At 52.8% G+C, this 13,434-nt stretch overlaps 2 protein-coding genes across 3 annotated transcripts; one reads left to right on the top strand and one right to left on the bottom strand.

Annotated features, from left to right (window-relative positions):
• The first annotated feature begins 4,223 nt into the window (after nt 1–4,223).
• ZNF428 (zinc finger protein 428) lies at nt 4,224–10,134 on the top strand. Of its 2 annotated transcripts, none has more exons than XM_045773373.2 (2): nt 4,224–4,364; nt 9,498–10,134. In XM_045773373.2, exons 1-2 carry the CDS (start codon nt 4,289–4,291, stop codon nt 9,950–9,952), a joined length of 531 nt encoding a protein of 176 aa, XP_045629329.1. In that variant the 5' UTR covers nt 4,224–4,288; the 3' UTR covers nt 9,953–10,134. The 2 variants fall into 2 exon arrangements, with proteins under 2 accessions (XP_045629329.1, XP_045629095.1); XM_045773139.2 differs by having other exon boundaries at nt 4,225–4,364; nt 9,453–10,129.
• SRRM5 (serine/arginine repetitive matrix 5) lies at nt 4,324–6,483 on the bottom strand. The gene is made up of 2 exons (XM_087870843.1): nt 5,618–6,483; nt 4,324–5,548 (listed from the first exon to the last, which is right to left on the bottom strand). Exons 1-2 carry the CDS (start codon nt 6,466–6,468, stop codon nt 4,324–4,326), a joined length of 2,076 nt encoding a protein of 691 aa, XP_087726969.1. The 5' UTR covers nt 6,469–6,483.
• Nucleotides 10,135–13,434: the final 3,300 nt, after the last annotated feature.

Below are 13,434 nucleotides of genomic sequence, written 5' to 3'. Positions count from 1 at the left end.
TCCACAGCCCCACTCACGTCTCTAAAGCAAATCTGGAGGTGTCATCTTTGAAAGATCAAGGAGAGTCTGTCTGACACCTGTGCCAAGAAATGAATGATGAGCATGAGACCAGCTATTCAAAGATCAGAGGGAAAAGCATTTTCAGGCAAAGGGAATAGCAAGGGCAAAGGCCCGAGGTGGTAAAGAGACTGCAGTGTTTGAGGGGAAGTGGAGCTAGACTGTAGAGTGGCTAAAGAGAGGCGAGTGAAATCAGAGACAAGTAGGGGCAGACTATGTGTCTAGCCCCTGGGCCATGATAGAGTTTGGATTTTTTCTACGCGTAATGGGAGCGCATTGGAGGGTTCTGAGCTGGAATCTGAGACAATTCCGGGAAGCCCAGGATGCCGCAATAGCTTCCTATACCGTCAGCATAGTCTGAGCTCTTCACCTGTGGGAGCCTTTCCCCTCTCAGTTCTGTGTTTCAGGCATAATTTAGCTGCTATCACTTTCTCAATCAAACCATGCACTACTTTTTGCCTATAGACTTCTATCCTTGCTCTTCCCTCTGCCAGAAAAAAAACTATTGTAGTTGGCTTCTATTCATCCTTGGCTTAAAGATCACCACCTTTTGGAAGACTTTCCAGGCTGGGGCGGGCACCTCCTCTGGCTCCCACAGTTTCCTATAGTCCACTTATTCCAAGTCTGACCGCTCGGTTGTGGTTCTGACTTTTGTGGCTCTCCTTCCTTTGATTGCGGTGCCATGAGGACAGGGGCCAGGTGTGTCTTGCCTACTGCGGAAACCACAGTGCCCACCAGCACAGGGCTTGGCACAGAAGAGAGCAGTAAATAGTTATGCTGGGGGGGTAGGGCTTGTGAAGGTTGGTAAGCGTCTTGGCCCTTGTGCTCCCTCTCCGGATGCAAACTGATGCCATCTAAAACAAGGCCACCCGCTCCGCGCTAGTCCGCAATCCGTCAGCGCATGCGCTTTGTTCAGGAGCGCCCCCCAGCCACCGCCCCTCTCATATGCTAATCACGGCGTTCTGAAGTCCGGCCTCTCCGGGGAATATGCAAATGACCCTTTCAGCGCCGTAGGGCTCCTATTGTCCCTCACTAAGATTATGCAAATAAGCAAGCCTCAGGTCCAGGATCCTGGACTAGTTGGCGCTCCCATCCCCTAGCTCATCCCATTTTCTATAACGCGCGTTCCTGCTCGCTCACGCACGCGCAAGCCTTGCAGTTTCATGTTCCGTTTAGCTGCGGACTGTACCAAGTAAACCCGGACAGCGAGGGGCAAAGCCCGGAACCCCCTGCGCGGGCCTCGTCGACGGCCCGACTCGAAGAGCCCCTCTTCCCACCGTGCGACGGAAATGGTCCATCTCGCCGCGCAAGCGCCCTAGGCTCTTCACGCCGCTTTGCACTCCCTCCTGCCCGTCTTGCAGCGCAGGCGCAGACCCCAGGCGTGCAGCCGCCGCCGCCGAGCCAGAGCGGGGGCAGCTAGCGCCGGTGAGTGTCCGGGATAGGGGTGCGCGGGGCATGCTGGGAAGCGGGCGCTACGGCACCGCTGCATGATGGGAGTGACGGCTCCCGTCACCGGGGCGAGCAGGCAGGCGTCTTGGCCCGTGATGGCCGGAGGGCGAGACCCAGGCTCCCTTTTCTCCCCCAGCGCGGCTCCGTGCCGCCCTGGGGCATCCTGGGGAAACGGGACGCTCAGCCCTGAGGCATTGTGGGAGTGGGTCCGCTAGTCGTTACGGGCCTAGTGCATTCTGGGAAGCATTATCCTAGCTCCTTGTGGGGAACCGGTCCCTTTTGTCACACACCTAGCGCTGAGCATCCTGGAAGCTTGGAGTGCTTCGACGCAGAACACCTTGGAAGGTGGTCGTTATAGGCCCGAGGCATCCTGGGAAGAATTGCCCTTAGGGCATCGTGGGGACTGGTCCTTATTGTCCGGTGTAAGGTTTTGCTCTGGCCTCCCTGCCGGAGCATTGTGGGAACGGGTGTCTCTTATGTTCACGCGAGGCATCTTGGGAGTTGATTGCTGTAGGTTCAGGATTTGGTGGGGTCTTGGCACAGTGTTCGTCTTGTGGTAGTGAGGGACCCTCATTTGTGTCCCTTTAAAATTGTGGAAGCCAGTATGGCCACCATAGTCGTTGTAGGAAAGGGACTTGTCTCCACTTGACATCTGGAATACTCTGGAAGGTCCTTGTGTGATGTGGGTTTGGGGGAAGATAGGCTGGACTGGTGAACAATGTCTCCGGGTAATCTCATGGGAAGTACTGATTGTTTCTAGTCTGTAGTTGCCAAGTAACATAGAGGATGTCCAGTTAGATTTGAGTTTCAGATAAATAACCTTTTAGAAATGTTTATCCAAAATAGTGCATGGAACCTATGTATGTTAAATGATTTTCTATTTATCTGAAATTAAAATTTAACCAGGCATGGTCTGTTTTTATTTACTAAATTTGGCAAACTTATCCTAGCATAAAGTAGAATTCCCAAATTAAATGGAACCCTACAAGCAATAGGGTATTATGACAACTCTCCTCTGCCAGTAATGAATCTCCTGTCCTTAAAACCCAGATTCAGGTGTCTTTATTTTTTTTTTTTAAGATTTAATTTATTTATTTGAGAGAGAGAGCACAGGCGGGGGAGAGGGGCAAAGGGAGAGGGAGAAGCAGATCTGCCCACTGAGCAGGGAGCCCAACGCAGGGCTCGATCCCAGGACCTTGGGGCCACAACCCGAGCCGAAGGTAGACGCCCAACCTACTAAGCCACCCAGGCATCCCTGGGTGTCTTTAGAAAGCTCCCCTGCCATTCCTACCAGCACCCCCACGGCCCAGTCTCCTCCAGGCTTCACTTCTAATTTTTTTTTCTTTAGTTCCCAGCATTAAACTTGACTTCCAGGCTTTGAAGGGATTGTATATTTCCCAACCATTGTATACCCAGGACCCAGCACAAGTCTTGGCATAAAGAAGTGTAACTGAGGCTGCCAACCCTTTCACTAACTTGCTCTTCCTGGCTCTTTACTGCTAGGGAGTGCAATGGAAGACAAAAGAATTGCCATGTGCGTGTGCACACACATGCACGGGAAGGTATTGGTGAAGAGGGATAGGAAAGAAAGGAGTCAGAGAAGGCTTCTTGGAAGAAGTAGAGATGGTATTTGGGCTCGAAGAAGTACAGAGGTTCTTGTGTTTGAGGTGAGCTTTGGAGAGTGAGTAGGAGTTCTCCAGACAGACAAGGGGAAAGGAGGACATTTTAGACGGCAATAGTAGGATTTGCTAAGACCCACAGATGTGAAAAGTCCTGGTGTGCACGGGGAGAGGTGAGAAGTCTGGAATGGCTGGGGTTTATAGTAAGGGTTGTGGGTGGGAGTATTAACAGCCACTATTAATGGCATACCCGCCACATACCAGCAGTTTATATTGAATGAGCCCATTGAATCTTCAAAGAGTTTTTTCAGCCAAGGGATCATTTTATGAGAGGTAGGGTAACATCAGATCCTGGTTCACCCACCACCTAGTTGGTGTGACCTTGAACTATCTGTTAATCCTCTCTGCCTCCGTTTCCTCGTTTCCTCGTGTACAAAGGAGGTGATAATCTCTCAACATAGTTATCAGGACTACATGGGTTAAGCCCTGGGAGCCCTTTTGTACTGAGAAGGAAAGAGGCTAGAGAAGTTAAGTCCTTTGCTTGAAGCTACACAGCTAGAATATGGCAGATTTAAGGTTCAGACCGAGACACCGCCTTGCCAAGGTTATAGAACTGGGGCTGACACAAACTAGTGCTGTCATACCACTCATTTAAATATCGAAGTCTTTCTAGACTCGTTGATATATCACCATTACATCAAGGAATTCCCTACCCCCAGTTGCCACTTTGGACCCTCCCCCAGCCCCAGACTTTCTCACAAACCAGCAACTAAAGGGTTAATTCCTGGCATAGGACCATGTTCCACTCAGTTCTGGTTGGTGCCCGTGCTGATACCTGCTGCTAAATATTTGGGATATTCCCCTTCCCCATGCCACTGACAGCTTTGTTGCCCAGATGGGGAAATTAAGATCTAGAGAAGAGCTGGGGCTATCTTTTCCTTTCTCCTAGCACTGAGCACACAGTTGGGCCTGGGGAGGCAGATGCTATGTAAAAATTTATTGAGTCACCACAGGCCTTTCCTTCCCCTGCCCAGCATCCCGCTCTACCTGCCGACATACTGCATTGGAGAACTTGTGACCCAGGTGTGGCTGTGAAGAGCTGGCCGGGGAGGGACACCGCCTAGCTGCTGCTCTGCTCCTGTCTCCTGTCCCCTCCCCTGGCCATGACAGAGACCCGTGAGCCAGCTGAGACTGGGGGCTATGCCAGCTTGGAAGAAGACGATGAGGACCTCTCTCCAGGTGAGGCAGCCTTAGAGATGGTTACATTGCCTTGAATATCATCCTGGCTTGGAACTGGGGCTCTACTGAGAAATCTAGAGGGGGAGTGGCCCCTTGTCTCACTAGGTGTTCCATTCTGACTGGGACTGTGCGCCCTGCTGGTGGAATCCTTCCGGCTGAGACTTCTGGGGGCTGTAGATTGGCGAGGATTGCTCTCCTTCTTGGGGGTTCTAGATCGGCTGTGGTCTTTCTCCTTGCTAGATGTTCTAGATCGGCTGTGGTCTCTCTCCTTGTTGGGGGTTTGAGATCGGCTGTGCTCTCTGTCCTCACTGGGAGTTCGGGATCGGCTGTGACCTCTCTTGGAGGTTCTAGATAGGTTGTGATCTCTCTCCTCTTGGGGGGTACTGGATCGGCTCCGATCTCTTTCTTTTCTGAAGGTTCTGGATTGGTTGTGATCTCTCTCTTTTCTGAAGGTTCTGCATCGATTATGACCTCTCTCTTTTCTAGGGGTTCTGGATCGGCTGCGATCTTTCTCTTTTCTGGGGGTTCTGGTTTGGCTGTGATCTCTTTCCTTGCTAGAGGTTCTAGATTGGCTGTGATCTCTTTCTTTGCTGGAGGTTCCAGATCGGCTGTGCTCTCTCTCCTCACTGGGGGTTCTAGATCGTCTGCCACCTCTCTGTTGGCTAGGGCTTCTAGATTGTCTATGATCTCTCTCCTTGCTGGGTGTTCTAGATCGTCTGTGATCTCTCTCCTTGCTGGGGCTTCTGGATGGTCTGTGATCTCTGTCCTTCCTGGGTGTTCTAGATCGTCTGTGACCTCTCTCCTTGCTGGGTGTTCTAGATGGTCTGTGATCTCTCTCCTTGCTGGGGCTTCTGGATGGTCTGTGATCTCTGTCCTTGCTGGGTGTTCTAGATGGTCTGTGACCTCTCTCCTTGCTGGGTGTTCTAGATCGTCTGTGATCTCGCTCCTTGCTGGGGCTTCTAGACTGGCTGTGACTTCTTTCCCTTCTGGGGGTTCTAGATGGGTGATAATTTTTTCCCTTGCTGTGGGTTCTGGATTGGCTATGTCTTCTTGTCTGACTGGGAGTTCTTTTCCGGGTGCGACTTCTTGCCCTACTGTGATTTCTCTTCGAACTGTGACTTCTCATCCTACTGTAGGCTCTCTTCTGACTGCGACTTCTTGCTCTTCTGGACATTCTAGACTGGCTGTGACTTTGGGTCCTGCTGGGGGTGCTAGACCAGCTGTGACTTTGGGTCCTGCTAGGGGAGCTAGACCGGCTATGACTCCGGGTCCTGCTGGGTGCACTGTCCTGGTTGTAACTCTTGACCCTGCTAGCTGCTTCAGTTGGGCTGTAACTCCATTCCCTGCTAGGGGTGATCATCTGACTATAACTCCTCACCCTCCTTGCTGCTAATGGAGACTGGCTGTAACCTTTCTCCCTGAAGGGCGTTCTAGTGGGGCTGTAACTCTTTGCCCTACTTAGGGTTATAGCCAGCCCAGAGCTCTTCCCCATGCCTGAGGCTCCTGGTGGGCTGTAACTCTTCTCCCTGCTCATATTTCTAGGCTGGCTCTTACTTCTTTCCCGGGTGTTGTTTCTAGGCCGGCTGGAACTCTTGCCCCTACTCTGTTTTTTCTGGGAAGTAGGAGTTCTCACCCTGTTGGGCACACCTGGTGTGGCACCATGAGTTCTCATCCTGGTCATAGTGCTGGCCCTGCTGGGTGACCTCTTGGAGCTGCGGCTTCCCCTTCTGTCAGGAGTTCGGCCCCGGCTGTGTGTGCCCCTCCGCTGGTGGCGTCTTACCCCACTGGCCTTGCTGACTTTGCTGGCCCTAGTGTCAGTACTGGCCTTGCTGGGCGTTCTTGCCCTGCTTTGGACTCTGGACTTGCTGCTGGGCTGTTTAGAAGGGGCTGTCTTTGTACTTGCCCCCTTGGTAGACTTGGAACTACTTGGGCTTGTGACCGAGTTGGGGGCCATTGATGGCTTGGTGGGCACTGAGGAGCTGTTGGGCATTGCCGATTTGGTGGGCTTCAAGGAGGCAGGAGGCTTGGGAGGCACTGTGGACTTCGAGGGCTTCAAGGAGGCAGGAGGCTTGGGAGGCACTGTGGACATCGATGCTGGAGACATGCCAGGCTTTGAGGATCTCGTAGGCGGAGAAGGCATGGTAGGTGCAAAAGGGCTTGTGGTCCTTAAAATCCCAGTGGATATAAAAGACCTGGTTGCCGTGGACAATGACCTGATGGCCTTTCCCAAGCCAACCGCATGAAGTCATAGTGGGCCTTGAAGGCCCTGGAGGCAGCTGGTGTGAAGTCAGGTGGGAGGAGAAAGAGGGGTGGGGCCCCGGCCCAAGGCCAGAGGGGTTTCCTCTGTGTTTTGCAGCCATTCAGCAAATATCTGCTGAGGCTGACTGGGGACTCAGCATTGCTGGGGACATGGAGATGGGTCAGACCCAGGTCCTGCCCTCCAGGAGTCCCCTGCCTCCAGGTCACTACCCAGGTGGTCAGGATGTATTGGGGTTTGGGGGGGTGGGTAGGGGCAGAGGGTTCCCAGACCAGAGAGAGACACTAACCATCTGAGGAGTCAGGGAGGACCTCACAGAGAAGGTGACGTGTGAGCTGGGACCTTAAAGAGGAGCAGGAGTTTGCTAGTGGAGAAGAAAAGGTCGCCAGGTGGGGGAAGGGCAGAGGCGAAGGCCTGGAGGAAGGAGGGAGATCAGGGTCTCGGGGCACCCTTGTGCACTCGACTCACACATCCTGGACTAGGCAGTGTTGGGGACCCCAAGATGAGTCAGATCTGCCCTCAAGGGGTTCCTAGTGTGACGGGGGAGACATACTGGGGCCTAGATGGCTGCAGCCTCTAGGTCAGTCACCAGGGGAGAGGCCGGGCCAGCGGGAGCCGGGGTGGAGGAAGCCACCGTCATAGAGGACAGAGCCTGTGCTGGGGCCTGAAGGATGAGTAGGAGGTCACCAGGCGGAGAGGGGGCAGCCTACAGCAAGGCCTCAGGAAACATGTTAAATGGCAGAAAGACAGTAGGACAGGGGCAGGAACAAGGAGAGAGAGAGAACCACAGGCGGAAACGTTCACCCAACATTTAGCACCTACTGTTCTGAGCTGGGTGATGCCAGGGAGCCAGCAGTGAGTCAGAGCAGGTCTGCCCCCTGGTCTGGTAGGAAAGGGCTTTGTACAGGCACAGCCCTCAGGGCTCAGGGTGAGGACAACCGGAGGGCAAAAGACAGTGAGTGGCTGCCTAGGACGAGGAGATCTGGGACAGCCTCACCAAGGAGGGAGGCTTCCTACTGGGTCCTAAAGAATGATGGGGAAAACCAGGGTGAGACATTCCCAGCAGAGGGAACAGCACATGTGAAAGCCTCAGAAAAGGTTTGCTTTGAATGCCAGGCACAAAGAAGGTGTTTAGATGTTAGAGACGCTGCAGTGAACCAGACAAAGTCCCTGCTCTGGGGGACAGGCAATAAATACACAAGTCGATGTTGGATACGGGAAGTTGAGAAAAAACAGAGCAGAGTCAGGGGCATAGGGAGTGTTGGGGAAGGGTTGCCGATCAGAGTAGCGAGGATGTCCCTGAGAAGGTGACCCTTGAGTAGAGACTTGGTGAGGGGAGGGAGCAAGCCTTAGTCCATCTGTAAAAAGGGTAGCAAAGGCCCTATGGCAGATGCATGCCTGAGGGGTTGAGGAGCCACGAGGAGCCCAGTGTGGTTGGCTCAGTTGTCACAGGAGCCCTCTGGGCTGCTGGAGGAACTTGAGGAAGAGGGGCCGGGACGGATGCTGGGCAAGGCTGTGGCAATCCTAGGGGATGCTTCTGACAGGCGCCTGCAGTAGGCACCTCCCTCCTCCCCGACCAGTGCTCTGTGTGCACCCCCCATAATGACTGCTGATGACACCCTCTTCCGTCGTCTACTGCAAATTGTTTTCCTTTTTTAACCTACACTTGCCCTAAACATGTCCTGCATGCCCATGAAATCACAGTACTATATCTGTCCTTACAAATATTTTAGTGGGGGCGCCTGGGTGGCTCATTCAGTTAAACGTCTGCCTTTGGCTCAGGTCATGATCCCGGGGTCCTGGGATCTAGCCCCACGTGGGGCTCCCTGCTCAGCGGGGAGTCTGCTTCTCCCTCTGCCCCTTTCCCCTGCTCCTGCACTCTCTCTCTCAAATAAAATTAAATTAAAAAAAATTTTTAGGGGTGCCTGGGTGGTGCAGTCAGCTGAGCGCCCAACTCTTGGTTTCAGCTCGGGTCGTGATCTCAGGGTCACGAGATCCCTCTCTCTCTCTCTAAAAGTAAATAAATCTTTACAAATAAATACTTTAATTCACTTAACTGTATAGGTATATATACACCACGTACACGAAGCACATATATGTGTTTTCATTTGCTTGAAGACCTGTTTGTCTCCCTAAATGACCCAGTGTAGGTCATCACCCATATTTAGCTTTCCCTGGTAGAGCTGTGTGACTGGAGGCGAGTGAGTCATCTAACTGCTCTGTACCTCAGTTTCCCATTTGTCACTTAGGGTTAATAATAGTGCTTCCCTCCAAGGGTTGTTATAAGCCTTCGGTAGGTTAATATATAAGAGCAGGGTTCTTTTTTCTTTTCCTTTTTTTTAGATGTGTTTATGTGAGAGAGAGCACACATGTGTGCATAGTGGGGGGGGAGGGGCAGAAGGAGAGAGAATATCAAGCGGACTCCCCACGGAGTGCAGACCCCGGTGCGGGGCTCAATTCATGACCCTGAGATCAAGACCTGAGCCAAGATCAAAAGCCCGACACTTAACCGGCTGAGCCACCCAGGTGCCCCAAGAACAGGGTTCTTAACATAGCAGAGAACACTGTTATTGTTACTGTTTTTATTACGGCTGCTTTGTCCCTATTAAACCCCTAACATGCGGTTCTTGCAAGACGTCCATTTGCTTAGCGCTGAGCACCAACTGCGTGCCAGGCCGTGTTCGATGCGACCGGGACCCGTCTGTGGGGAGCAGCAGGGTTGTGTCCAGGCTGCCCCCTCCATGCTGTGGCGAGTCTGAACGAGGCTCAGGGAGGGGGCAGAGCCGTCTGTCCTCAGATGCCTCTGTCTCTCCCGGTCCATCCCCCTACAGGCCCTGAGCATTCCTCTGACTCTGAATACACTCTCTCCGAGCCAGACTCCGAAGAGGAAGAAGATGAGGAGGAGGAGGAGGAGGAGGCCACCGATGATCCCGAATATGACCCCGGCTACAAGGTGAAGCAGCGCCTGGGGGGGGGCCGGGGGGGCCCATCCCGCCGGGCCCCCCGTGCAGCCCAGCCCCCAGGCCCCCCAGCCCAGCCCTGCCAGCTCTGTGGCCGCTCACCCCTTGGGGAGGCCCCACCAGGCACCCCGCCTTGCCGGCTCTGCTGCCCTGCTACAGCCCCCCAGGAAGCTCCAGCCCCTGAAGGCAGGGCCCTGGGGGAGGAAGAGGAGGAGCTGCCTCGGGCTGGGGAGGGCCGGCCAGCTGGGAGGGAGGAGGACGAGGACGAGGAGGAGGAGGGCACCTACCACTGTACAGAGTGTGAGGATTCCTTCGACAACCTCGGGGAGCTGCATGGGCACTTCATGCTGCATGCCCGGGGTGAGGTGTAGGCAGAGACCCCACCCAGGGAGCTTGGCAAAAGGGGTGGGGTGGGAGGAGGGGGCTGAGGAAACCGGAGTGGTCACCGTGGTCATGGGGGATGGGGGGTACCGCCGATCTGTGTCGTCTTAGCAGTAGATGTGTGAAAGCCAGAATAAAAGCCAAATTCTGTGCGTGTCACTCCAGCGTGTTTGGTGTGTGTGTGCATGCGTGCGTGTGTGTAGACACTTGAGCGTGTGAGGCATGGGCCTGGGCGTTTATCCCCCCATCCCCTGGGGCTCCTCCCTGGGGGAACCTCAACATCCTCGTCACCGAGACTTTCCACATTTCCTGAGTGCTTATGTTCAGTGTGGTTTCCATGTATTAACTCACAGACCCCATGATGTACAGGCTTGACTCAACACTACGAAGTTTCGTGCTCACGTCATAGTCCAGAGTGGGTATTTCAGGTTGGGGGGCAGCCCTTCTCCATGCAGTGATTCGAGGACCCAGGCCATCCCTTAGCCGACTGTCATCCACACGGTCATGGCTGAATGGCCGTGGCCTGGGTTCTGCTGGTGGAAGAGGAAGGTGAGCCTGGCGAGATATGGTGATGTCTTACCAGCCCCAACCCCAAGGGGGCACATACTGCTCCCATTAACGTCCCTTTGCTGAGAAATGAGTCACATGGCCACAGCTCTCTGTAAGGGTATCTGGGAAAGGGTCTAGCCAATGCCCGGGAAGCAGAGAACGGTCCGTGGAGGATGGTGGAGGACAGCTAATGTTCTCTGCCCCTGCCTAAAAACCTTCACAAAGAGGACGTTAATTATAATCAGAGCTGTGCTTTCTGGGTGCCAAGTGCTGGTCCAAGAGCTTTATATATATTGACTCATAGAACTTGTGTATCTAGGAACTTACAAAAATAGAACCTTAATTATAATTACAGCTGCCATTTCCCCAGCACTTACAGAATGCTGCATTTTATTTGCATGAGATCATCAGGTCCTTAGAATAACTCTGTGAGGTAGGGACTGTGATCCGTTAATTCATTTAGGACTGATCTTCTGAGTCCCTGCTGTATGCTGCGCATTGGGAATATACCAGTGCACAAAATAAAACCCTTGGCCTCATGGGGCTTGCAGGGGGGGTGGGTAGGACAGACAGTAAACAAGGAAGATGTAGCATATGCTGGATGGGGGTAGATGCTGCGGAGAAGAATACAGCAGAGGGAGAACAGTGCTGGAAGGGGGTTGCCATTTTAAATAGCCCTCCCTGAGGAGGTGACCGAGACCTAAGCAGCGACAGAGGGAGGGAGGGAGCTGGAGCCATGCTGTTCGTCTGAAAGAGTGGTCCAGGCATGGTCCAGGCGGGAGGAGGCAGGAGCCTGCCCGGTGTCAGAGAGGGCAGAGCTGGAGGGATGAGGGCAGAGAGGAGCAGAGGGCCAGCTTGTTAGAGCTTTGTTAGAACTTGGCTCTTGCTCGGAGATGGGAAGTACTAATTCATAGAAGTTTGGCACCAAAGCTCCTTTGAAAATAGAAGCCTAATTATAATGATAGCTACCATTTACTGAGCATTTACTGTGTGCCAAGCCCTGTTCTAAGGCGCTTTACATGTGTTAACTCATAGAAGCTTGGCAACTAAGAAACTTCAAGAATAGAACCTGAATTACCATAATGGCCATCATTAAATCAGCACTCACAGTGGACCAGGCCCTAGGCTAAAGCAGTTTGTATGGACAGTTGCATCGGATCCTTATGAGGTAGGGGCTGTTATTTATTCATTCATTCATTCATTCATTCAACAGTGATGTATTGAGCACCTGTGAGATACTGGCACTATTCTGGGAGCTGAGCGTAGAGCTTTGAGCATGACGAACAAGAATCCCTGCCTTTGTGGAAACCCCTATTATAATGGAGAAGACAGATACTTAGATAGTTCGGTAAAATACATACGACGGAGAGAACGTTAGAAGGTAGTAAGTGCTGTGGAGGAAAACGGGGTGGGGAAGCTTGTGTGTGTGTGTGTGTGTGTGTGTGTGTGTGTGTGTGTGTGTGTGTGTGTGTTGTCTGCAGGGGCAGTGAGTGCAAAGGCCCTGAGGTGGGGCCCTACTTGGGATATTTATGGAAGAACACTTAGGGCGTGAGGCTGTTGCTGAGGAAGGCAAGGGAAGACTGGTGGGAAGGCAAAGTCAGGGAGGGGCAGAGGGCCAGGCCTTGTAGGCCATTCTACCAATTTGGGCAATGTCTCCATGTCTGAGTCATTGTTATAACCCTTAGAGGCATAGGGGCTATTATCACAACCATTTTATAGGGGTTCCAACTCGGGCCCAGGGAAGTTGACTTACCTGCTACAGGTCGGTCACACAGCTAATAAGCAGCAGAGCCCGGGTTTGACTCCAGAAGAGGGATGCAGAGAGTATGTTCTTCACCGTTAAGCCACATACCAGAAATGGCAGCCTGGCTGTCCACAGCCACCATCTGACTGGCAGGAGTGTGTTTGGAATCCACAGAGTTACAGAGGTTTTTCAATCATGTTGTTTACCAACATTTACAAATGGGCAGATTTCACATCAAAATGGAGGTTTGGGGTTTCTTTTGAAAATTGTGAGATCTATACTGCCAAACCCACAGTCCCATGGGGCAGTAGATTGCTGGAGCTGAGTAAGGGTTATGTCCTGCTAATGGGCATTTCTACCACCCACGTGCCCATCCCCCACCATCTGGCATCTGGACCCCTCTCTGCTTGCTTCCCTGATGATGGCACCTGCTTGGCCACAAAGAACACTTGCATTTTGATGCCTGTTACAGGATCTTATACCAAAGCATCTGTCAAAACCCACACTTCTCATCCTAGAAGCTCAGAATCTGAGAACCTGACATTTAGCCACTCTTCAAGTTGAGACTTTCCTAACCACTAATAGCTTAACATCAGTGACTCTTAGAATCGTCAAAGCAGAAATTCACAGCTCATTAAAACACCACAGATGGATTTATTTCCTGGAGCAGCACGCTTAAGCGCTCTTCTGCCCTAAGACGGGGCATTCTTAGCATGGATGTAGGGAACCATCCGTTCATCCCCCCAAATTCCTAAGGATATGAGAGACTGGGGATGCAGAGACCTAGTCTGTTGCCAGTGGGGTCATTCAGTTCCTTGGGGGCCAGGCAGGATGAGACACAAAGCAGGAATTCCAAAGAGAGGACTTAACACAGGGGATGTTTATGCAGCTGTGAGAGGTCTGGGAGCACAAATGTGGAACAGTGAGGCAACTGAGCAGTTCGTGTGTGCACAGAGCTCCCACCTCTAGGACTGGGGTCCAGGGCCCAGCAGGAGCTTAGAGGACAGGCCACGTGCAGAGGGTTAAACCTCGAGCTTTGGCACATTACCTGGTGCCCAGTATAGAAGGACAGTGGAGCCGTAGCTGTGCTGGAGGGAGTCCAAAGCAAGGGGAGTCCATTCCCCCTCTTCCTACCTACCTTATGCCTCTCATGGACAGAACTTGAGGAAGCCAGCTCTG

This window comes from Ursus americanus, chromosome 21 (assembly GCF_024610735.1).
Source record: "Ursus americanus isolate L20-20 chromosome 21, mUrsAme1.1.p, whole genome shotgun sequence".
NCBI lineage: Eukaryota > Metazoa > Chordata > Mammalia > Carnivora > Ursidae > Ursus > Ursus americanus.
The sequence above is the reverse complement of the archived record's forward strand: the minus strand, read 5'-3'. Positions and strand labels throughout refer to the sequence as shown.

Excerpts from the sequence above, each read along its gene's own strand:
- ZNF428 (XM_045773139.2), top strand. The coding sequence starts at position 4,289 with ATGACAGAGACCCGTGAGCCAGCTGAGACTGGGGGCTATGCCAGCTTG. Across the intron at positions 4,365-9,452 it reads CGATGAGGACCTCTCTCCAG|GCCCTGAGCATTCCTCTGAC; the intron begins GTGAGGCAGCCT and ends ATCCCCCTACAG.
- SRRM5 (XM_087870843.1), bottom strand. The coding sequence starts at position 6,468 with ATGTCTCCAGCATCGATGTCCACAGTGCCTCCCAAGCCTCCTGCCTCC. Across the intron at positions 5,549-5,617 it reads AGGACCCGGAGTCATAGCCG|CCAGTCTAGAATGTCCAGAA; the intron begins GTCTAGCTCCCC and ends CCAAAGTCACAG.